General features: G+C 37.2%; 3 protein-coding genes across 22 annotated transcripts in view; 2 read left to right on the forward strand and 1 right to left on the reverse strand.

Annotated features, from left to right (window-relative positions):
• The window catches only part of slc8a1a (solute carrier family 8 member 1a), a 34,685-nt gene extending 28,386 nt beyond the window's left edge, over window positions 1–6,299 (forward strand). For all 11 annotated transcript variants that reach the window (XM_026275478.1, XM_026275482.1, XM_026275477.1 and 8 more), the window contains 4 exons: window positions 908–1,035; window positions 2,002–2,101; window positions 3,988–4,260; window positions 4,451–6,299. In XM_026275478.1, the coding sequence (XP_026131263.1) occupies window positions 908–1,035; window positions 2,002–2,101; window positions 3,988–4,260; window positions 4,451–4,827 (878 nt within the window). In that variant the 3' untranslated portion in view covers window positions 4,828–6,299. The remainder of the gene's footprint in view (window positions 1–907; window positions 1,036–2,001; window positions 2,102–3,987; window positions 4,261–4,450) is intronic.
• Window positions 6,300–6,965: 666 nt separating this feature from the next.
• Window positions 6,966–17,715, reverse strand: tmem178a (transmembrane protein 178a). Its single transcript, XM_026275497.1, has 6 exons — window positions 17,595–17,715; window positions 16,902–16,963; window positions 14,921–15,863; window positions 12,146–12,259; window positions 11,224–11,361; window positions 6,966–8,284 (listed from the first exon to the last, which is right to left on the reverse strand). The coding sequence occupies exons 3-6, from the start codon at window positions 15,330–15,332 to the stop codon at window positions 8,043–8,045; spliced, it is 906 nt and encodes a 301-aa protein (XP_026131282.1). The 5' UTR covers window positions 15,333–15,863; window positions 16,902–16,963; window positions 17,595–17,715; the 3' UTR covers window positions 6,966–8,042.
• Window positions 17,716–17,822: 107 nt separating this feature from the next.
• LOC113111060 (mitogen-activated protein kinase kinase kinase kinase 3-like) overlaps window positions 17,823–25,969 on the forward strand; it is a 70,184-nt gene continuing 62,037 nt past the window's right edge. For 5 of the 10 annotated variants that reach the window (XM_026275489.1, XM_026275492.1, XM_026275490.1 and 2 more), the window contains exon 1: window positions 17,825–18,067. In XM_026275489.1, the coding sequence (XP_026131274.1) occupies window positions 17,972–18,067 (96 nt within the window). In that variant the 5' untranslated portion in view covers window positions 17,825–17,971. Of the gene's footprint in view, window positions 18,068–25,969 lie in introns of all 10 variants that reach the window. The other 5 variants (XM_026275487.1, XM_026275488.1, XM_026275493.1 and 2 more) reach the window with 3 other exon arrangements.

A 25,969-nucleotide genomic window follows, 5' to 3' on the forward strand; every position in this document is an offset into this window, starting at 1 on the left:
TTGTTATGCTGTGGAGAATTTGTTGTTGTGCACTACTGGGCCACATATAAAGCAATAGTTATGCATTTCTAACTTTTTTTTTTCAACCATCCCTTTTCCCCCACTCACTTTCCTTGTATGGAAATCAGAACCTCTGGCATTCTGATCTTCTTTTGAGTTTCACAGAAGAAAGAAAATTGTACTGGGCTGGAGCGACTTGAGAGTGACAGCACTTTCTTTTTTTGGCCGAATTGATCCTTTAAATAACTTTTATCAGTGATCCATTCATTGCTTTAGATCTATAATGATGTGGTAATTTTAACGTTGGTCCACACCTTCAAACACGTTTTCAAGTCCAGATTGACAGCATTGCATTCTCACGCATGTTATTTGTTATGTTAAGGCTTTTTTATACCCTGAAAATGACGGTGAGCATGATTTCACCAAGTAAAACATGTTCCTGGATCAACATCTTTGTCGATCCTAGAACAACATTCTAATCAGCCAATCAGAATAGAGATATAACTTTTCAGGAAATATCTGTTTTAGGCTTACAATCAGGGTTCGGTGCTTCTACACTCTTGTTTATCAGCTATCATTTCCCACTGATTTCAGGAATAAATTATTGGTAGGGTTAGCTTTAGGGGTAGGAATTAGGTGAATTCTCTATTTTTGGACATTAATGTTGATCCAGGATCATCAAAAGATGTTGATCCAGGAGGATGTCTTACTTGGCAAAATCACGGTGACCAGCAAATGACATAATCGTTTAATGTTTGTTCACTGGAAATGTGTAGCATCATGTGAGCGAGCCAGTTGTTTTAATGCTTTAATAAGTTTCATGAAAGACACCGTGCTACTTATCTTTTTTTTTTTGTTGTTCATCAAATTTTTTCCATTCCTCTCTTGCTATGTCTTTCTCTCTCAGAGGACGGGGAAGAAGAGACCCTGACTAAAAAAGAGAAGGATGAGAGGCGTATTGCTGAAATGGGTCGCCCGACACTGGGTGAACATGTGAAACTTGAAGTAATCATTGAGGAGTCCTATGAGTTTAAGGTACCTTTTCTGCTCATGAAGAATCTGTCATGAGAAATGCATTCAGACACCCATCTGTGTTCACACACGCGTTTACTTTGAGGTCGAGCGATGGCATTTGAAGCATGCATGAGAGGATGACAGAGCATCTGGACATGAGCGATGCTGTCCTGGCCTGCTGAAGTAGCCGCAGCTGGAGACCATTCAAGCTTTAATTGCTCTTCAGATACATCAGACATGGCCAGAGCTATTAATGCAACCTTTCAGACTGCCTGTCACTTTATACACCTTAACAGTGTCCATTTCCATCTCTAATTCACCTCTTCGCTTCTCTCCTGCACTGCTTCTGTGCATCAGAGGGGTTATTAGTTTTCATCATGTCTGTCAGGTTAATTTGCTCGGCCTCAAAGCGAAATGATTTCCTTGTATCCTGAAGATTGGATTGAATTGCACAGAATTATGATGTTCTGCTGGTGTAATACTCACTACAACCTTAATAATCGAAAGGTGATGCCGTCCAGACAAATCAGTTTCTGGGCTGTAATAAATAGGATTTGGGATTCTGGCTGGCAGGTTTCTCGCTGGCTGCACTAGAGGAAGACTTATTGGAAATCTTTTTCCTAATCTGGAAAATCTACTGTTATCAGTTTTTTTAGAATGTTCTTCTTTAATGCACTTTGTGCTGTTACTTGTGATATCTTAAAGAAATATCTGAAAAATGAACAGACAAAAATTGACATTCTTCAAAAATCTAATTCCAAAAGCCATTTTCTAATTGTTTTTATTCACTTTAGAAATAACTTTCACTCTATGCTAAACAATAGTGGCATTTTTCAAAGTTTTTTTTTTACAATAAATGAGGTAGAATTATTATTAATTGTTTGCACACGTTAACATGGTTAACTAATGTCAGCAAATTAGCTTTTGTAAAGTATTAAACGTTTTACATTTTGTTATCATAGATGTAATGACTTTAACCCCTTCCAGAGCACAGTCGACAAACTCATAAAGAAAACCAACTTGGCCCTTTTGGTTGGTACTAACAGTTGGAGAGACCAGTTTGTAGAGGCCATCACTGTCAGCTCAGGTGAGTCACTGAGGAAATGCTGTCCTTTTAATATATATAAGTCTCGACATACTGTACATACAGTACATTAGTGCTCTATTGCAATTTAAAATATGTTGGTGCTAAAGGCTTGCTTGTAGCCAGACTGAAGTGCTATTAAATATTTCAAAAACAAACAAACAACAACAACAAAAAGACATTTGTGTGTTTCTTATGGGTTTTTTTTTTACCCAGAATTCTTCTGCCATCAGTCAAGCTCACTACAAGCATTACCAAACACAAGCCATGCTATTATCATCTTTAAAATGTCAAGGCCTTTTGCTTTTACCCTCCGTCCGCATGGTTTTTGAAGTGTCTTTCGTCATGCAGCACGGCATTTTAATAAGGAATGTGTGGAAGCAAGTGTCTTTTGCCACACACACACACACACGCACACATATAGAGTCAGGCACATACACAAGCACTCATTCTGACAGGCTTGACTGAAGCTGACAGAGCTTGTAAGTACAGCCTGAGCCAAGACGAGAGAGAAAGAGAGAGCGGGAGGAAGATCACAATCTAACTTCCTGGGGAATATTTCTCATAATTAGACATGAGGTGGTTAGGCTGACTTACTCTGCAAGCACGCAGGTGTGAACCAAAATGAACTTTCCTTGTTATGATGACACTGTATTATGTAAAAGAATCATTGATTTTTTACTCGTTAAAGACTGCGTTGCTCTCGCACCTGAATTCTTGCGCACTTAAATGTAAAAATTTTCAATTCAGTATTTTTCAATTGCTAACAAGCGTTTACCAATGCTTCAAGTACTTTTTCTAAACTCTTAAGACAGCAACACACCTACATCACACAAGTAGCCAAATAGTTCATTTTCTTGCCAAAACCACATTGTTAAAATCAAAATGTTGAATACCCTTTTTCTACATGTACTAATTCGATCCCAGCAAACCTGAAACTTCAAAACTGAGTCATTTGTTCAAAACATTAACACTAGTTTCTATCCAACAGAAACATATAGTCAATCATGATACAGTTACTGTCAAATTACTAACAGCTGACGGCTTTACAAAAACTGCATTACTTGTCAATGTTATACTTTAAAGAACTATGTACAATAGTGTATTAAAATGCTGTGACTAATTAAATAATTGTAAACTAATAAATACTTTTAAACAAGTATATTCTTATTTAAATGTAAACGTATACATAAATGTAAACATAGAAATATGAAATATTTATATATGCAAAATAAATGTAGATATAGAATTAGATTAATTTAAATTCATTACAATTCATTAGCTGTTCTTAAATATTAAATGAAAACTAAACAATAATATAAATAATTAAGCAAGCATTAGAAATATAAATGATGTCAATGATGTTTACATAACTTATTAATACATAAAATGTATGTAAATATGCAATTTTTATTATTTTATTATTATTATTATTTTTATTTTTTATTTTTATCAGGGCCAGTGTAAATGTTCGGCAATGCATCTAATAATGCCTTTTACATTTACAATATAGTATTTCATCTTATTGTTCCAGCCTTTATTTTTCAAATAGTGAACTGACATGAACTGCACTGCACTGTGCGTTTTATTTATTTATTTATTTTGCTTGAAATAAATCTTTTAACTTCTGACAGTTCTGATATAAGATGTTATAATTAGTGTGATATTTGGAGAAACACAGATGGTACTGGACGTCCAGTCCTTCAGAGCTTCAGAGCCTCTGCCTCCTCTGATTTATAAGATTTGATTGGTGTCAGCCATTCTGTGTAACAGTGATATGCTTATCACTCTCTGATGTTCCCTGGAGTAAGAGGACAGCCTGTCTCTTCACAGGAAACAAACAATCAATCCATAATTCAGATCTCCTCTCCTTTTTTCCTCCTCCTAAGGGGAAGATGATGATGACGAGTGTGGGGAAGAAAAGATGCCATCTTGCTTTGATTACGTCATGCACTTCCTGACTGTGTTCTGGAAGGTTCTGTTTGCGATCGTGCCGCCCACTGATTATTGGAATGGCTGGGCGTGTTTCATCGTCTCAATCCTCATGATTGGCGTCCTCACTGCGTTCATTGGAGACCTGGCATCCCATTTTGGATGCACTATTGGCCTGAAAGACTCTGTAACTGCGGTTGTGTTTGTGGCGCTAGGAACCTCTGTGCCAGGTACTTGAAAACACTTTTAAGTCACATTTCACACCCAAATAAAATATATATAAATATATATATACATTTTGAATTCTGGGCAAAATACGAGCTGTACAGATTTCATACAAGAGTCATCCATTTACTGATGCCTATTTTTGCAGCATGACAATATTTTCTTTCTTTCTGTCTTTCTCTCCTTCAAAATCAGACACATTCGCTAGTAAAGTGGCAGCCATCCAGGATCAGTACGCTGACGCCTCCATCGGCAATGTGACTGGCAGCAATGCTGTGAACGTCTTTCTGGGCATTGGAGTGGCCTGGTCCATTGCTGCCATATTTCACCAGTCACAAGGCCAGTATTTCCGCGTGGACCCCGGCACACTGGCGTTCTCCGTCACCCTGTTCACCATCTTTGCCTTCATCTGTATCGCCGTCCTCATGTACCGCCGCCGGCCCGAGATCGGAGGGGAGCTGGGTGGCCCGCAGACTCCCAAAATCCTCACCACAACATTGTTCTTCAGTCTCTGGCTGATGTACATCATCTTCTCCTCCATGGAGGCCTATTGCATCATCAAGGGTTTTTAAATAAGGCAAGAGGTAACAGGATGCCGCAAACAGGATTCGGTTGTTAAAATCCTCGTAAATAAGACTGATAGTAGGAAAGGGATCAAAAGACAGACATATTTTTATGTGTTGTCCATAATGTTTTATGTGCATGTTTTTCTGCTGTTGAGCGAAAGCTTTTTTTTTTTTTTTTTTTTTGTAAAGGTTTCAGGAAAATAATGTTATTGATTTGGTCGACTGATACCGAGCTTTATTCTGAAACATTTTGAAACTTTTAGCAGGAGAGGAATGTTCAACAAGCAGAAATCGTAATGTTAACAAACTCAAAATCTGTGGTAAATGATGAAAATAGTGCGTTTTCGAAACTACAAACGGGTGTTTCTAAATGACGAATGCCGTCACAAGACTTTTTTTATTTTTCAGATTTTAGGCCATTAAAGTGTAGATTTGTGAGAATTTTAAGCTTTTATCTGGGATTTACACGCTTCAGTGTATTCAGTGTTTTTAAGTTACCTAAAAACAGTCCTCACCTTCCAGCCTGGTTCCATGGGACACTGACTCTTCGCTCAACGCCACAGACCTCCTATAGAAGCCACAAGCTGAGGATAGTCAAAAGTTATATAAAATGTATTGCAATGTGTTTTGTGTGTTTGTCCAAACTTGTATGTTAATTTGTTTTTCATGAGGTTTCCATATGTTTCCATATGTTTTCCATATGTTCCATATGTTTCTAGTACATGTACCAGTAGTTTTAGTAAATACAATCAAATCCTATGTCTTTCTCAACATTAAGACAAAAAGATTTATGAGAAAGATTTTTGACATTGTACATAAGCAAGTTCAGAATCCATTAACTTTATTCTTTTATTACTACTATATGAAGAATGCATGTTATCTCTCCTATGTTTTAGGGACTTCTTCCCTATATGAAGAAAAGACTGTATTTTTGAAGATTTCACAAACAAATGATTACACATAGAAAGTCAACTGTGACACTGGGAACTAATCTTATTGTATATAGTGTTCAGTCTTCAAATAGAAAATTGAGGATGCGTCACTATTTTAACCCTTTTGAGGACACGTGCACACTGGTAGAAGTTGCCCCCCCCCCTTATTTTCACTCATTTTTGGTCAGAACATATCAATGTGCACACACGGGTGATGGCACTGTGTATCTACTCCAACACGAGTCACTCGGACTCTAGCCTCACTTACAGTACATTTTACAGATACATTGAAGTAGTTTTCCCTCGCTTGTGCGGGTGCTTAGTACATGTAAGGTTCATTTTGATTAATGTTATCTGTATGATAATACAACCTTTTTATTTATAATATTGTTTCAGCAATTGAGTTTTGTCCTTTTTTTCTTTCTTTGTGTGGCACACTCAACAGAAGGATAATGTGCAATATATTATTGCCTTGTGTGGCCCCCACTTCCTCACCACAACAAAATATAAGATTAGGACCTATAAAAAAAATCAATTCAGAGTTTATGCAAGAGTTTGTGTGTTTATTGATGATAATTTGGCGCCCCCTGGTGTCCGAATAATGGACAGTCCTGGATTTGAATTAGTATGAAAACAAATCCTGCATATCTATTTTAGAATAATGCGAACATTTTAATGACTTTTCATTACAGGATAAATATTAAATGAAAAACAAAGAGCAACTTTAAAAACATTTAGCACAATAGAATTGAGCATAACTAGAACAAGTTATATACTGTACGCTACAGAGTCTGTTTTTTATTTTTGTCATTCATTTCAAATTATACGACTTTCACAGTCTCGAAAATTATGATTTCTTTTCTTAAGCTTACTAATACTTTAATGTAAAAATTAAGCTAAATAAAATTAATAAAAAACTAATTAAAATGACAAAAGCTCATAAATGACTAAAACTAAAATTTAACTAGAATTTTTTTTTATAATAATACATTAATACTTCAAAATATCACTGTTTCCGGTCTTGCAGCACCACTGCCCTCAATTTAAAAGTTGAAATCATCAACAACTCAGATCCATTAATCATTTATTTACTTCCGTTTTTGCTAATTTAAAAACTGCTTTTCTTGAACCATGCATAATTGAGGAGATATCGACAGCAAGAGGTGAAATCAACCTAAGCCCAAATACTGCCTAAATTCACACGAAACAATATGGTTTCTTCATAGACCTTTATTTCATCATTATAATATTTTATTTATGATACACTTTCAGGAACACAACAGACGTTTTGAGGCAAACAGTACAGTTTCAGGGATATGATACTGTTTTGGCTTAGTTTGGAAAACAGAATCCAGCAGTTAATATAATCCTGGTCGCTTCGTGTGGAACTGAAGGACTTGTATTTTCAACAATGACGTGATGTCATGAGAGGCCTTTCATTAGCGAGACGGGTAGATTTGAGAGCATCCACTTAAAACATGCTGCCGTATCACGATTGCACTGCTAGTGACAGCCACGTTCAAGTCCTGAATCTTCAGAGACATTTCATCCAATCACAAATTTGCATTTCCATGTCTTAGATCTCAAGACTTCTTGTGTCTCTTTGATTTTTCAATCTTTTTGAATATCAGCCACCAGCTGTTACCCAAAGGTGATATATATGCAATCATGCCTTTATACATTTGTCTGATGTGGTGACTTCGGTGACATGAAGCGTCCTGTTCATCCCTGATTGAAATATTTAGCTGTTTGATAATTTCATTTGACATGTCAGCTCTTGAGCCAATGGTTAGTCAACTTGTATCCGTTTGCAAGTGGTAGGGAAACCAATATGCTTTAATCACATTATAAAAAAATAATATTGACCGTGATCAGCGCAATCATTTGAATTTCAGATGGTTTGCATAAAAAACTGTGGCTCAGATCCTTAGCGTGTAGAATATTCCCCTGATCCAGAGAATGATTGCATCACAACGACCCACAAACATACACATACCCATTTCAAATCAAAGGTTTTGTTCATTATATTCACACATACTGTATAATTGTGTGTAATTTGCTTTTTACATGTGTGTGTAAGCAAATGTGTGTAGAAGACACACAGGAAATGCAAGAGTTTTCGTTCTGTTTAACACTGATACATCTCATGGGCCCAAAACGAAGGTATCTGAAATCTACAAGACATTCAAAACAGCTCCATACAGCATGAAGTCCCACTTGAATCCTTTTTACTAAAGCGCCAAGTGCTGATTAATGATTTGCTGAGTCCTCCAGGACACCAAGGGGCGCTCATACAGATGACTCCCTTGCCGTTTTGGAGCGGAGAGCCTTTGTGCGGCTCAGGAATGGATAAGTTGTGCAGATGCAACCTGATGCCACTGTTAGGCCCAGACTGACCCATGCGCAGAAGATGGACCATCCGTACCCGTGGTCTACATCACTGGGCAGACCGTAGATGAAAGGAGGGTTTCTGGAAAGGTCGTATGAGACACTGGCTGCGTAAGTGCACAGTGAGATTGTGCAAAAGATTCCTGTGGGACAGAAGAAGGTTTAAGGTTACTGATCTAGCATAATAAACACATGAGAATCAGTAAAAAAAAAATGCACCTCATGTAATACAGTATGTGTTTGAAAACACAAGCATTCTAATCAAAGACAGCATTAATACTGCAACACAAAGTAGCTGTTTTTTCCCCTGAATGATTTAGTATTTTTGAAAAAAATAAAAATAAATTGTTAATGATTCAATGACTTGATGTCCCAATTTGCATATGTATGCACTATGCCATTTTTTAATCCAGATAGTGTTCACACTGGAAATTCCAAAAGGAAAAAAAGTACCTGTTCTTCAAGTAGGCCCTACCTGGATATTGCACTTAATAAAAAAAAAAAGTGTGGAATGTCGGACACTTCATGAAGTTCCTGAAAGAATCTGAATTTTTAACAAAATGTATGAGCGAATGATTTATTATTTTTATATGGGTGCTTCTTAAACGGAAAGCTGCATCCTTTTGGCTGCTTTGCATAATGAAACTGAATGAGCTCAGTGCGAATTCATTTTCATACCCCTGATACATCCTTCAAATGAAGGATTCAAAACAAAGACTGTCTACTATAGATCCTTTAAATAAAGATCTCCTTTGATGGGGCTTGATGAAATGGCAGTCGAGATATGCAGCCTTGCATCATTCGGACTGAAATGTAGCCATACCGTGGTAGTAGGCAGATGCAGTGAGTCATTTGAATTTGTGTAATTAATCTGTTTAATGAATGATTCAATGACTCATTCATAAAAGGAGCTGTACCTGAATATGAATAGCCTACATGTTAGTAGACGAAAAATCGTTTGTGAAAGAACTGTGCTTCTGATGAACACTATATTATCCCTTTGAGACCACCGGAGAGAAGTTGTTAATGGCAGTGAAGTGACACAACTGACAATGTACTGTCACCTGACAATAACGATATAACAACACAATAAATGCAGTATGTCTGGAATTCATTCTAGACATGTGCCTATTTCCCTATGGTTTAAACGCACAACACCACTATATGCTGCATCAAAGAGGCATTCGCACTCTGATGTAAATAAACCCAACACGGATGAGAAGTGCATGGTGGAATACACTGAGTGAAAATGCACTTTCACTCTCTGACAGCAGATGGTGCTGATAGAACAGCAGAAATGCAGCCGTTACTCTGTAAACACAGCAGCTGCGCTACTTTCTGTTTCTGAAGAGTATTTAAATGATTTAAAGCTAAAGGTAGGCGGTTTCGGAAAGGCTAGAGATAGCAAGTTAGCTCTGAAAGCAAGATCCCCACCCTCACTCTGCAAACCCACACTTCCCCCAAAACACACAAACGCGCTCAGGCAGACCAGAGACTAACCTGCGATATGATAGGAGACGGCGTTGATGGAGGATTGAATGCAACCCTGTCAGATTTCTTCATGTCTCATTCACCGGTGAGAAAACATTACAGTACAAAGAGCATAATATTACAATAATAGTGCCTTTCACTATCGCTGGAATGCACTGATGACCTACAGTATCATGTGTGCGCAAAGAGAGTGCTCAGAGGTATGCAAATACATATTTGACAGGCATCTAAATGTTCGGATGCAACATTTTGATTGGACGTTGTTTTTTAGGTCCTATGCATTCCAGAGACAGATATTTTTCTATTCTATCAATTATTTTTATTTATTATATAATTTAAAAACCTTGCTACATGTACTGCGTTAAGCTAACTGAGACTTGTTATAGCACTTGCATATCATTGTACTTCTGTTGATTCTGATTTCTTCCATTGTCCTCAATTGTAAATTCACTTTGGATAAAAGCATCTGCTAAATGAATAAATGTAAATATAAATACATTTAGGCCACTTAACTTAATGAGCGCTATCAAGAGGTGAAGAGACTTTCAAAGAGCATAACAAAAATATTTTCGAAGCAAATCAACTACCCTACGTTTAAACAGCCATTGAGAAATTTGCACTCCCTATTTAGTGTTCATCACAGCACTGAATACTTAGACTTAATAGGCTATTTATTTTCAAACTTTTAAGTTTTAATCTGGATTACAACATGCCCTAGATATTGTTTACAAATGATTTGATTCTTTATTGTTCGGTCACACTTAAACTGCCAATGAAAAATTATTCTAAAGTATTTATTAATTTTAGTTAATTTCAACATTTAATAAAACATTGTTCAAATCAAAAGTTGTAAGTGTATTATTTAATGGACCCTAAACAAAGAATAACAACTTCTGTAACAAATGTAACTATTGCTCATTGTTAATGTAAATGCATTAACTAAGGTTAACTAATGAAACCTTCTCAAAAAGATTTACCTATTGCTTTTATATGTTTTTTGCACTTTAATCTGTTTGAAATATTTGTTCACTTTATACAAATTCCCACTATAATACATTTTCTTTAATAATTTACATGTGAAATTTACTAGCAATTTGTTACGGTTGTGTCCAAGGAAGGCAGACGAAGGCAAACGGTTGCAAAACCAATATTCACGTTTTAATTAAGAAAATATGGGAAAACTGAGAGTATTTGAAGCGAGCAAACAAAATAACTAATGAGTTTATTAATCAAACACAGGTGAACAAAATGATAATTATGAGTAAAACAAGGTCATGGGAAACAGGTGAACTGAAAACAGAGAAAACAGAACAAGAACTAAGCATAACCCTAACACAATTTGAGTGAAATACACACACACACACACACATATATAGATATATATATAAGCAAGACAAGAAATATAAGACAGAAGGAGATGAACGGATAAATAGACAAGACGTGGGAGAATACACAAGGTAGAAAACAACTTGGAAAGGAAAGAGAACCACCTACGAGAAAGTGTGTGCTACTGGGCGAAAAGAGTAACAAGTAGCTGAGCAAAAACGAAGAGAAAGTTAGATAATAAAAGCGAATAAGCAGAACTGTGTACCTGCCATAAGGAAGAGGAGTCCAGAAACATGCTGGGTGAGGCTCTCCTCCCAGAAAAATCCCACGGCGGCCACAATGCTTCCACACAGCATCACGGCAGCAGCCATGCCCAAGAACCCCGCTGTGATGCGCCGCAGATCTGAACACCGTGGAAAAACACACTGTTTCCATGACTACCACCCACTTAGCCAACAACACTATACAGCTATGGGTAACACCTTATCTTTAGGAACTTTCACTGAGCTCAGTAATCGCTCATGACTCCATGCATAAAGAAGTTTCGGAGCTGCTGATTGCAGATATTGATTCAGTACGTTTAACTTATCACATTATAAAATATGATTGGGATACATGCATGGGGGAAGAAAAGCTTAATTAGGAGGCATTTTAACGAGGGCTGTAATTAAGGCTTGCAGGCTCCCTCAAGAATTGCTAAGTTATAACATCATAAGAGCTAATAAGATTCCTTCCAACAGAAAATGACATTTGACCAAGGTTGTATACACAAAACAGTACCATGGGGCACATAATCATCTCATGGAGATGCAAGAAAAGGTTATGATTATATATTCATGACAAGACAAGCAATAACCGCATTAGCACAAAACACATGAGCTGTATTCTTATTGGTTTAATGCATAATAGAATTTAATGATCTTATAATTTAAGAAAATCAAAGTGCTTAAAAATATTTTAGTCAGTACAGACTTTAGTAACGTCACACTTGTATTTGTTACACTTGATTTTAGGATCATAATGACAATCAAATGATTGTCAAAACAAATATTTATATGGCAGGTGACATTTTTACATGGTATTGCACTGCATGGTTTTCGCTATGCAAGGCACACTTAACTCCAGCTTGCATGCACAGCTTAATATTCAATGCATATCAAGAGCTGGAGAAGCTTCGGACGACTTACGTAAGAGGTGCCACTCGTCCTGCTGTATGGTCCTTGTCAGGTTGAGAGGGATGTTCCTGAGTCTAATGGGTTGGGAGAAATGGTACTTGACAGATGTGCATCGGTCTGCAATACCTGCACAGGGATCACACATTGATTTAACATGCATGACTGAAGGACAAACTCTACCCTTCAAATACAGCTTTGCAAAGAGCTTACCAATGAAATCCCACCCAAACCTTCTGGCATGTGGTGCTCGTTGTTCATAAAAGTTGCTTAATATTCTTGCAATCTTGTTGCTGTTATATGTTTGCACTAATCTCTGCCACTCTCATTTGTTTTGTTTGTCTTTTCCTGGACGTTCCAGCACTGTGCCAAGAACGAGTATAAAGCCAAGCATTGCTGAAACACCCGCCCTTCTCCGACAGAGTCACCTTCTGTCATTATTTCCGCCTGGGTTCACACCGCACCACACAGATTTGGCTGGCGTTGTGAGCTAATTCTGAGAGCTGTGTTGAGACCACAGTGATTATGCAGCAAGCCTGAGATGGATAGTTATGTAAAAAAATAAAATAAAAAAAAATACACTGTCTGGAATCATAACGTGGAGATGCGGTCAGCTGCATTGCATTTCATTCACTCTGAAAAATGAATTCAGTCTGGCTAGATCCTATCAGTAGCTAAGAAATGTGTGGGTGAAACTGAAATGTGCCTTCTTTGAATTGAGTGCATTTTAATTCACAGCCAAGCCAATGAGAAACCTCAAAGAAAAAAAGGCTAGATGTGCACTTCTTCTGTATCTATCTATCGTCTTCCATCGTATGTCTATGTTCATGCTAGAATCCAGAGATGCAAACTTATTTTACAGAATTCAAACCGTCACAGTGAATTTAATATGTAATTTAAAGTTGACGAAACATGTATTTTCAGGGATTCCATGACTCTTAGAACTCTAGGACCTAAATGTTAGCACATGGTGCTAGCAACACCACCGCCGTGGGTTCAATTCTCAGGGAATGAATGAGCTGGTAAAATGTGTGATTGCAGTGAAACTTGCTTTGATTTAAGTTTCTGCAAACTGCCTAAATTTATACACATCTATACACATTGTGACTTGTTGATGTGTAAATGCATGTTCGGATACTGTAAAAGATTGTAAATATATATAATCATCGATGTAATATTGGTATTAAATTGAATACATTTTACTCTATAGTATACTCTTATTGATACATCTAAAAGTCAAAAATTTAAAGAGGAATTTGATCTTCCGGTTGCTATGGTGCACTCAGCCTGAGCTAATTTCATTGTGATCTGATGAGAAGCTCTTTAGAGTGCCTCTCTTCTTTGATGGGCTGATTCGGGGACTCACGGTAATAGGCTGTGTCACAAATCAACGCCTGGGTGCTGAAGGTCAAGTGATCTGTGTGACTTTGGGCTTGATTTAAATGCAAGGTGGCACACAGCTTCCGCTTTTAATCCTGACATGATCAGATCTCTGTAATCTGTATTGACTATGAATCATCACTCATTTCCTGTGCCTTTTTTCACCTTGAGACTTTCATGTCTTTCATGGGGAACTTTTGCAGAACAGCTGGCTTGGTTGGCAATTTATTAAAGTTTTGTTCTGTTGAGATCCATCATGCATGAAATTGATTTGCAGAAAGTGCCTTTGCAGTAAAATAAACAGGTCAAGAGAGAGAGAGAGAAAAAAAAATGGCTGGCACTGGTGTCAGCAAAAAAGTCCATTAAGCTTAAGTTCGGATAAGTGTCAGAACAAAAAGGATTAAATCGATATTTCTTCCAGGAAACGAGTCTGCATAAGCTAAATATTCATCCACACTCACCTATGTTTTTGACGCAAAACACCATAGAGACCATCATCATCATAATCACCATAATCATCTTTATCATCATCATCATCATCATCATCATCATCATCATCGCTCATAAATCCCAAGTCTACACATTTAACAGAATCTGTCAAACAGACAGAACTAGCGATATATGTTCTGTGTCGATTCCTTAACACTTCAATTAACCATTTCTATATTTATAAGATAAGTTAGCAATTCAAAATTAAGTAAAATAAAGTTATTGCAACACGTCTGTTTACCCAGAGTTTTTTTTTTTAATCTTTAGTAATTAGGCAAAGCAGTCCTTACTAGGCTTCACAGCCAAAATAAAAAATAAATAAAATAAAAATAAATAAACATGAATTTAAATACCAGTTTCCAGAACAAGATTCGGAATAAATGCATCATATCATTTAACAACCAAGCTGCATTGATTTAAGTCTCACGAGTCTTGAGTAACAGTAGCGGGTTAAAACCTCCGATTGATTTATAAATGTTTTGATTCACTGAAAAGAACCTGGCTACTCCGGTCTCGCTGAATAGCCTATCACACACTGATATGATAGCAGGCTCAATTGAATCATTCGCTCGGAATCGCACTGCATTATAGGCAGGCACCCTATCGTTTTGAGTTAACTAAAAAGAACCGACCAAGCGTCATTCCGTTCGAGAATTGGACTAGTCTAGTCGCGCTTGTGTGTTCGCGCTGGAGATTCAGTGCAGGGAACGCTGTTTTTAGTAGATGAGGAAAGAATACACGTTTAAGAACCATAACAAGAAATGAACTACAAAGTCGTTCTTTTCTGGTATTTTCGAAAAAAAAAGAAAAAAAAAAGAAAAGAAAAAAGGAACCGGTTCTCATCCTAACCACAGCTAAGCAAACGTTACAGCTCTGTGTAATGTGTTTTGCGTTGAAATCAACTTTCCATTCTGGTCTTACCCTTCAAAATGAGCTTGTCAATATCCATGTCCATTCCCTGGAAGTAGCATTTCCTCCAAAGTCCAGAATAGGTGGAGAAAAGCGGGCGCCCGCACTCCGTCTCCAAAATGCCCATGCCCAAAATCGCTCTCCAGTTCTCCAGCAGTTCCTCCTCTCGACTCCCTACATGGATGGGCTTCATGAGAGCCAGGTTGCGCTTCGCATTCCCGCTGTCCACCAAAGGCAGGTGATAGATGGGCATCTCCCTGTTTTTCTGGTCGTTGGACTCCGACCCGTATTGGTCGCAGTTCTCCTTGTGTCTCCTGGTGTCGGTTTCGTACCAGTGGTCGGTAAAGATCGCCGTGACCAGCAGCATGAGCGCGAGCAGGCTCATGGACAAGCTGATCGCCGTTACAAGAGCCCGTTTCTCCATGTCTCCAACATCCGCGCAGCTCACTCAGTCATCTCTCACATGAAGCGTACTTTCCTCGCCGTTTCCCGGGACAATGCACGGCTTTGAGCAGCGATCTGTCATTACAGGTAGATGAGCGGAGTGTGTTTGCGCGTACGGTACTGTGGGCATCTACATGGGGATGCGCGATGGCCGTGCGTGCGTGTTTAGGCTACCTGCACTCTGTTCGGCGTTTGTGCATCTTCCTTTATCCGCAGTAGCTGCATGTACTTCTTTCCTTTTTCCTGAGAAGGATGATGCCTCCACGTAGCACAAGATATCCCCGTGCAACTGAACGCGCGTGTGGGAATGTCAAGGTTGTCGCGCGCGTACTGTGCCAACAATAGCTAAGGGTGTGTCAAGGAGACAGGCTAGGCGGTTTCCTGCGAGCGCGCGACTGAACTGTTATGATGATGATGACTACAGTTTGACCAGCCAAACATCAATGCAGCAGAAGGGGGGAAACATCGCAGGAACTTCATTAGACTGCAAAATCTTCTGCTGAAATGCGTTCTAGTGTAGTAACAAACAAAGGTTTTTATGGGTCAGTTATGTCTGTTATGATAAAAAATAACATATTTTCAAATTAATTTTAAACCTTGTGTGCCAAGTAGAAAATCACAAATGTAAAAATAGATTTAAACAAATTATACAAAAGGTTTATTTTATTTACTTTTTAAAGTGTAATGAACCTAGTAATGAAATTAAAATGTAATTGTATGGCTGTATTCAGGAAAACTTTTATTTGTAATTTTTTTAAATAATATTTGTGTCACATTTTATAAAGTTTTCTGGTTAATCCATTAAACCTTAACAAAAGTGGCTTATCATAACAGGGCAAAATATGTACGCTTTTATACATTATATGCATGCATTAATGTCAGACCAGAACATCAGACCAAAAATTGTAACGTATTATGTATAATGTATTGTTTCATAACAAGGTCAAAATATAGGACATTTATATGTATATCTGATGTATGGATCAGTGCAAGTTTTGCCATTTTACATAATACAGTGCACATATAAAATAAATATATTATTTACAGTAATAAATAAATCATTACACTGTAAATGGATAGAGCATCTATCTATCTATCTATCTATCTATCTATCTATCTATCTATCTATCTATCTATCTATCTATCTATCTATCGGTCTAAAACCAATTATATATATTTTTATAAATATTAAGAAATTGATAAGCAATTTAAAATACTGTATAAAACATACAGAAGAAAGGAAAATGAATAAAATTATGGTAATTGAATAAAAACCTGAACAATGGATTGGAAAACACATCTAGAACAGCCAGGAAATAATACTTCTCTAAGCTATACAGACAGGCCAGCTGTGTGTGCGTCGGTTGTTTGATAACTGCCATCATGCTGAGACCTTGATCTGTGCCAGTGGATGCTTTAATAATCTGTCAATAATTTGCATCCTGGATGTGTGCCTAGCATTTGAGAAATAAATTAGACTGAACAGTCCTAGCTCATAAAACCTTATAACAACCACATGGTGTAAGTACAAATGTGTTCAGAAGCTCACTCTTGGCACACACTCCTCTGTGATTCGGAAATAAATAGCACTGAATCACAATCCTGTCTGAGCTGAAAGAGAAGAAGATGGAGAAAAGAAGTATGAGACTGTTTTGTAACTCACAACCACATGGAGAATCCTGACAACTGTTAATTTGTCAACTGTCTGTGTTTTGTCACATATCTGGAGAGATATATGTGAGAAAACAGACCTCAAACTGCCTTGTGTAACTCCCAAAATAAAGAAAATTCATGTAGAAAACCACAACCCATCAATGTTATCATTACATACAAACCAGAAAATAACAGTAGTCTAGAAAAAAAAAGAATAAATAAAACAAAAATGTTAAACAACAGCAAATGAATGTTTAAGATCATTAAAATTGATAAATAAATAAATAAATAATATTTTTAAAAAACATTTTAATTTGGTTTCTGTTTAAAAGACTTCACTTTTTATGAGTTTTGTCTTTTCAAGTGAAGTCATTGTTACTTCTTTATAGTCAGTGAAAAAATAAACTTCTGCTTCTGATAAATTAAGTCAGGTTAACACTGTTATAAATGAATCAACCGACTAGAATGATTCTAAATTTATATGGTAAATCAATAGTGTATCTTTTTAATTAAAAGTTCACTCTGCACTGTAGGACTACCATTAAATATATATCAAATCAAGACGAAGTATAAAACCAATGTCACTCACCATCATACTTCAAAACAAGAAAATGAACTGAGGAGCATGCTGTTCTAATAGACCACACGAATTATTTCAGTTTTGTTTTGTGCTAAATATTCCTCAGAAGCAGGTTAGCTTCTGGTGCGCCCGTGGTCATCTGACCCAAACCCATCCTCCTCCTCTCTTCATCATCCTCCCATTCCAGTCATTCTCCGCTCTTCGAGGCGAGCGCGGCGCATGCGCACTGGAGCTCACGGGAAGCCATGTTAAAGTTACAGTCAAGTACTGAGAGTGAGATTCCCTCCTGACGCCGTATGTTTATTTTTTTCCAGTTTTTCTCTTTGCGTCCGTGTCAGGGCCCCCAGCAAATCTATCATTGATAGTCAGAGGCCGGAGTCCCCAAGATGAACTCTAGTTTCGATCTGTCCAGGCGAAATCCGCAAGAGGATTTCGAGCTTATCCAGAGGATAGGCAGCGGGACCTACGGGGATGTTTACAAGGTAAAAATGTGTTTTCTACAAACAAGGCCCGTGTTTTGCACTGTGCAGTCCACATTTATAGGGTCCGATCTTTAGAATAAATCTAATGTGAGGCATATAAGAGGTTTAAATGTTTTAGATACGCAGTCATAAAGATTACTTCTCTGAACTGGACCAGGACACTGATCACTTAAAGGTGTACACAGTATTTTTTTTGCGAATTAATATTTTTTACACTGATCGCACTATGAAGAAATATAATTAAAATAATGTACACTCATATAATATGAAGACTAAAAAAAACAGTAAATCCTCTAGTAAAACCTGATTTATTCTGCATGGAGTGGTCCCTCATGGGCACTGCCATGTTTATATCACATGACCGGACCTGTCATGCAGCTTTTGGAGTTACTACTACAAATTAAAAACTGCAGTTATATATTTACTTTTGAACAAATTTGAACTTACACTATTTACTATTTGAACAAAATGTATTTAGGCCAGGAGGTACATAATTTACTGGTACTATTGCAACAAATAAGAACAAAACCATATGTTGCATCTGAAGTAATCACTGTTTCCTAATTAGTAGATTAAAAGCAGTAGGCCTGTGTGAAAAAAGTGGTCTCTGAATTCATAGTATTCATAAAACTTTAAGTGGAATGTACCCTAATTGTGTCTAATGATTTCAGTGAAGCACAAAAATCACTTGACAATATGGTGGATGTAGTACCTCCACGTACTGACCATCATTTAATTCTTAAACTGTATAAAAGGAGACAGACTCTGTCATCATACATTTTTGTTGTTTCAATGAAAGTGAATGGTGACAGAAGCTTTCATTCTGCCTGAACAAATGATGACCGATATATCGGCCTTGGTGATAAATCGGTCGACCACTACTCACCACAATAGCATCAAAACACTGTTCTTCCAAACTCTGTAAACATTATGTGGTTAAGACATGCAATTACACACTTTCATTGCAATAAATATTTACACATTATACATGATTTCATGTTAATTTATCTGAGTTTATTCCCAGTTTCTTGCACCTCAGAATGAGTGTGACTGAATAAAAGTATTGTGTGGTTTTGTTTCAGTGTCACTCTTCAGAAATGTGCAAGACATGACAAATATTTGAGGAAGGCCTTGTAACAATGATATATCTGCTTAAGTTTGTGGTTGTCACTGAAACTTACCCAAACACTGCAGATAGATCAGTTTGGTGACAGCTGGCTAGATGCTGTTGTCCAAAGCGGTTAACTTGAGAGATGTTACAAGTGGTGTGAAATGTGCTGGATTATCCTCTGCTTTATCTGAGTAAATCTTTAGCAGTAGGTCAGTGTAACCCTGCAAGCCTTTCACCTGTCAGTCAAGGGTTGCACATGGCCAACTTATTACATGAATGTATTTAGTCTGCATTCGTCTCATCTTCAGCATAAAATCAGCATGTCGTACTTGTCAGAAGAATAGCAGTGTATTATCTGAAAGAGCATGTTATAGGATTATATAAAAGATAAGTACAATTCTGTTTATGCTGATTGGATGGATTTTAGATAACAGATAACGGATTATGTTGGCTATTGTCTGGTTTAACAGCATTGATTGATGGAGTTAAGCTTCGCAGTTATTTACAGTACTTGGGTGTTTTTCTTCGATAAGCAACAGTAATCTATAAATTAACAGAATATTGTAGATTCCAGGAGATGGTCATTGTGTGAGAAACCCACTTTTCTGAATATTGGTGGGTAGTGGCCTCCTCAGTGTCTGTGGTGGTTTAGTGTAAAGATCAGATCAGAATTTGTGTGTTAATAATTATTTTTTTAGGGTGTTTGCAACAAATTTGAATGAACTCTTGTATATACATGTACATAAATAAATGTCGAATTCAAATGATATTGGTGATAAAAGATGATAATTTACCAAATAATGTCCAGATGTTTAAGGCTTTTAATCACAATGATGACAAAGTTAAAGTTGGCATGGAAATTCACCTCATGAAAAATCGATGTGCATGTTATTGGTCTTATTATGTACAATTCATCATGTTTCTCTTTTTTGACCTCATAATTCTTAATCAAAGTGGCATAACCTTATCTACAAATGAAAATGACAGACTCTCCAGTGAAGTTAACCGATACTTGTACAAAAGTTTCTCAACTTTAAAGAGAGAGTTCACCCAAAATGGAAATTCCGTCATTATTAATTCACCTTCAAGTCATTCCAAACTTTACAACTTTCTTTCTTCTGTGGAACACACACACACACACACACACACACACAAAAGTTTTATTTTTTTTGTAGAATATTTCTAACAATTTTTGTCCATACATTGAAAATCAGTGGGCTGCAAAGCAACATTTGGACCTAACTGACTTTCACTGTATGGACAAATGTCGTCTTGTGTTACGCTGAAGAAATAAAATCGTGCAGAATTCTTGTGGGGTTGAACTATCCCTTCATTCATTTACACAAATTATGTAATTTAATTTTCATTTTCATTTTGCACCAAACGTTGCACAAATATGCTGGAAAATGTAAATGTAAATACAGAAATGCATTGTCATTTTACATACTGCATTGTCATTTTGCATATTACATCCCAAATTGAATATTGCTACCCATACGCTTCCATAGACAGGATATTAGCTTTAGCGCTGTTTGCTGATTTCTACACCACACCGTTTTCAACAGGTGTTTCTCCAGGTTTGTTTGTCTTCTGGGTCTGCATGTTTTCCTTAACAGTTTGAAGTAAATGTAACAACATGCTCCTGATGGATTTTAAAGGGCTTGAAAGCATACAGAGATGTAAAGTATTGATTTAGCAAAGAAAGTAAGTATTGAACAAAAAGCCTGCTGCATTAAGGGTAAGGAGATGACTAATTACACAGTGTGATCAGTTTATATTGGCTTTGTGTCAAGCGTTGGTGATGCTATTTTGATAGTTCTGTGGCTTGCTTGCATTCGAGTGGTTTTGTATTGATTCCATTTTTACATCTATGGTCTGTGGAGTCGCCAGCGAGTGACAGAAAGCTGTGTATGTGTGCGAGTGAGAACATTATTGGTAAAAGAATGAACGCTAGTGTAAGTTATCACGTGAGGTGTAATGCATTGTGATCGAGTTGAGGCAGAATTGATTGCTTCTCTTTCAGAAGGTTGCTGTGGAAAGATGATTGTGTAAGCAAATCTCTCGCACGACACTGCCTGTTTGTGACTTCTAATGTGCTTATGGCCTCCTTTACAGACACAGATTTCTTTCTCTTGCGGGAAGCTTGGCTTCTCACCACATGAGTTTGCTCAAAAAGGCCAGGTCAGTCTGAACAGTAGTTCTGACTCTCTGCTGGTCTGAATGCAGGTTATTTTGTTCCAGACACTAAAGTGCATCGGATAGAACTAAAAGCGAGATGTTAGTTCTTGTCAGCAGAACAAAATCTGTTTATTTTTGGCCTGAGAGGTTTGATTTCACTTACGTTTTGAAGAATGAACAAGAATCTAATGTTGTTGCATGCACATCATTTGGTGAAATCAAATCATATTAGCTCACAGTTTTTCTTCTCAGTGGGATTTCCTGTCTACATGCACGAAACATCCATCCCATGTCTTGGTTTGACCTGACTGGAGGGTTTTATTGTGACTTAAATTCACAATGTTTTCTTTATTCAGTTAATCTCTTTCATTCTTCACACCCAGGAAGTCTCGTGTTGCCCTTAAAGACGACAAACAGTCATCCTGTCACTCCTGATTGCAATAGTCCCCTTCAATCACACAGTTTACACAGAAAGATGGTTCTCCAAGTGGCTTGCATCGTGCATTTGTGAAAACATTCTGACAAGATGAAATTCAAGATGATAGAGTTTCCGTGATGTGTGTGCCCTATGTGCATAGCCCCACTCTGATGTGAGGGCATTTCTGAATTGACTTTGTCGGGAAAAAATTATCATTAATTATTCACCTGTTTCAACAGCTGGGCACTGCTCCATCCTGTAATACTATCATGCTTCTGAGATTGGTATCGGCTAGTTTAGGGACATACTCACAATCTCTGACTTTCAATAGTCCTGGCTATTTAAACATGCTCAGGGCTCCAGACTAACTTTTTACACTAGGAGCACAGTGGCCCCCAACTGAAAATTTTAGGGGCACAACCAGAAAATTTAGGGGCGCACACCGTAAATCAACATGCTAACCAAATCTACTAATTTCCACTGTATTACTAATAAATACTTTAATAATAGATGCAGAAATTACAATGTGCCGTTTCAAATTCAGTGTCACATTTTATTCTGCACTTTTGAAGATGCAACAAGGTAAACTGACAGCACCATCGCTGTCATGACAATACAAATAGTAAACAAAATTCCATACACTCAGAATAAAAAATGTGCATAGTAAAAAAGTTTGTGTGCATGCTTTATCGTTGTTGTATGTTTCGTTAAGTTTTAAGCCATTCTTCCTTTGAAGGTCGAGCTGGCTTTTGTATTTGGTGAAAAGTAGTTCTAATAATTATAGTACCTCAGCCATCTGAATTCTTACAGCCAGTCTTCTCGAAAATGGTGAGTGTGGACCAGGGCCGGCCCTGACCAATTTGCAAGATTTTACCTGGCGCCTCATGCATATATATATATATATATATATATATATATATATATATATATACACACACACACACACACACACACACACACACACACACACATTACAGCAGAACTGTTTCCAACACTCATAATAAATCATCATATTAGAATGATTTCTAAAGGATCATGTGATAGACTGGATGTCACATGTGACACTGAAGAATGGAGTAATGATGCTGAAAATTCAGCTTTGAATCACAGAAATAAATGATAATTTAAAGTATAATAAATTGAAAACAAATTATTTTAAGTTGTAATAATATAACACAATATTACATTTTTTCTGTATTTTTGATCAAATAAATGCAGGCTTGATGAGCAGAAGAAACTTCTTTCAAAAACATTAAAAATAGTAATGTTTCCAAACTTTTGGCCTGTACTGTATCCCCCCAAAACTGCACAACTGTAGAGTAAAAAAAAAAAAAAAAAAAAAAGTGATAATAAAAAATGCGTCTTAAAACTGATTGTACAAAATCACAGTCTGGGGACTCAGATCTCAGAACAACTGCTAACATTAAGTTTAAGGTAAAAATAACTGCCATGAAATTATAGTATCTTCTTACTCCTATGCAATAAATTGCTATTTCACTACATCTCTTTACCTCTGTCTTTATCCTCTTCTCTTCTTTTTGGCACTGTATCTATCGCAGACTATGCTCATTTATAATGTGTCATGTAAATTCGGTCTTCCGTCACAATCAGGAAACTTTCACCGTGTCTAGAACTGGCGCGAGCTTCCAGGCCCGTTTCTACGAGCTGTGTGTTAACAAAAGCAGTGCTGTATACATTGGATGCGGCGTCGGGCACGCTACACAACAAATTACCAACAACTGATCGTGCGCGCACTCTGTTTCTGACACACTTCAAGCACTCGATGGGCGGGGGAAGATTGAAGAGCCAGATTTTTTTTTTTTTTTTGCTTTATTTGGAAGTGTTTTGAATTAATGGTTTTTAAATAGTAGCCTATTATAAAAAAAAAATATTTAAAAAAAAAAAAAATCACTCGTTCACTCATTCTGGCGCCCCTATGGATGAGTGGCGCCCTTAGCATTTGCCTATACCACGGGCCGGCCCTGGTGCGGACTTTTTTAGCCACACCAACCTCTGACTCTGAATCATCATCTGACGGTGACACTAGGCTCTGGCACTGGTACACTAGCCGCAGGTCGGAAGAACGAATCAATAGTTCGCTTGCTCATAGCTCAGACGCACGCACATATCAGGTTGTGATGATATTTGTCTCGGTTTCCTTCCCACAGATGTTTACGCCCGCTCAATTATCTCTAGGCCCCTCCCCCTCCACACATTTTAGCCACTTGCAGTGGCCATTCCCTATTCTTCTCACACGCATTTGCCGCCTCACAGACAGGCATCACTCAATGAGACGCGAGTGTGTGCAAGTGTGTGTGTGTGTTTGCGTGCGTGCGTGTGCAAATCTACTGGTCGCACATGTGCGACTGGATGTAAAATTCAGTCGCACACTCTCAAAATTTGGTCGCAAAATGCGACCATTTGGTCGCAGTCTGGAGCCCTGATGCTCAGATGAATAAGACATATGTGGAATTACCTGGAACAGTCTAATATTGATTATCGCACTGAAATAAATTGAGCCAAGTAGGCTATCAGTATACCTAAATCGAGCAATTATTTTTATTTACCTTGCTGATATGGTTGATTCAATTTCTTTTTCTGACATGTTGAGTCTTTTTATAAATAGTTTAAATATATTTTCATTGATGCAAAGCTGAATTTTCATTATTGTCACATGTTCCTTTAGAAATCATTCTGATATGCTGATTTGGATCTCAAGAAACATTTCATATTATAATCGTCAATCAATGTTGAAAACAGTTGTGCTGCTTCGCTTTTTTGGGGGGAAAACGTGATACTTTTTCATATATAATCACTTGATGCATAGAAAATAGAAAGAACAGCATTTATTTGAAATTTATATTTTTTGTGACAATATAAAAGCCTTTACTGTTAATTTTAGTTAATTTAATGGATCCTTGCTGAATTAAAGAAAAAAAAAACACATAGACCATTCTGTTCTCTAAATGGTGTCATCTTTATCAAATATTTGGTAACACTTTAGGGACCATTTCTCTCTATTAACTAGTTGTTTATTAGTATGCATTGCATGAATGCTTATAAATCACATATTAATGCCTTATTCTGCATGAGCATATTTTAGGTCTTTTAATCCTATCCCATAACTGAACTAAACAACTACCTTACTAATTAAGCAGCAAATTAAGATTTTTTTTGGCAAAATTCATATTTATTATTTAATTAATAGTTAGAATTGCTCCCTGAAGTGAAGTATGACCAAATATTCAGCAAATATTCATTTACAGATTTTGGCAGTGCTTTTCCTTGGTCAGTTCCCTTTCTGCGAGTTGCTTTTTAGTTTTATGAAGCATTTGTGTACCTTTTCTCTTTAGTTTTTGTGACTGTGTGTTCAGAGAGGTGTCAGACCATAATGGCTAGGTGGGCAACCAGGATTCATTAGTCAGAGAAAGTCACCGTCCTCGAACCTTCTCCCCGAGGAACCCTTGAGAAACCTCACAGGAGTCTCTCAAAGCCGAGGTCAATGTACTCCAGCCATCACGCATTCTTTCTTTCATCACTTTCTGCAGGAAGTCACTGTCAACACCTTTACTTACTCTCATGTGTTTTGTGCCTTCACGCCTTTTAGAAATTCACAACAGACTGGATTACATGGTTTCTTTTAATAGAATGTCCTTGCCATCTTACCTACTTTTGAGCGGCCTTGAGATTTCTCCATATTCTGTAGACTAAAGCATTTTCAACCTTGCCGCATCCTTTCAATGAGTAAGCAGAAATACAGATCAGCGTGACAGAGTGATCTACTGTCCTACAAATGCGGCCGTGGAGAGAAATTGTATTCTCCCATAGTGAGCATGAGCGACTGATACTCTACCTTTGTTTGGACAAGAATGTGATTTACTTAATTATGTTGGTAGCAAATTAGAGCTAGACTTATTAGACAGCTAATCGACCGTGTTGTTGTAATGATTCATACATGCAAACTATATTGTTGATGTGAGACTCAGAGAACACAGTCGTCTCGTTGTTACTATATAATCATAATCATGTTTTAGCAAGCCCAGGCACGCTCCTGTCGGTGCGCTCTAGAATTCTTGATGCATTATGTGCTCTGCATTTAACTGCAATACAGCATGAATAATGAATCCGATGAAATGTTTGATAACACCAGCACAGGAAAGACATTAGAGAGAAAAACGGGTTGTTTATCGGAGGT

Source organism: Carassius auratus, chromosome 11 (assembly GCF_003368295.1).
Source record: "Carassius auratus strain Wakin chromosome 11, ASM336829v1, whole genome shotgun sequence".
Taxonomy (NCBI): Eukaryota; Metazoa; Chordata; class Actinopteri; order Cypriniformes; family Cyprinidae; genus Carassius; species Carassius auratus.

Excerpts from the sequence above, each read along its gene's own strand:
- tmem178a (XM_026275497.1), bottom strand. The coding sequence starts at position 15,332 with ATGGAGAAACGGGCTCTTGTAACGGCGATCAGCTTGTCCATGAGCCTG. Across the intron at positions 12,260-14,920 it reads TGACAAGCTCATTTTGAAGG|GTATTGCAGACCGATGCACA; the intron begins GTAAGACCAGAA and ends ATCCCTGTGCAG. Across the intron at positions 11,362-12,145 it reads GGACGAGTGGCACCTCTTAC|ATCTGCGGCGCATCACAGCG; the intron begins GTAAGTCGTCCG and ends CACGGTGTTCAG.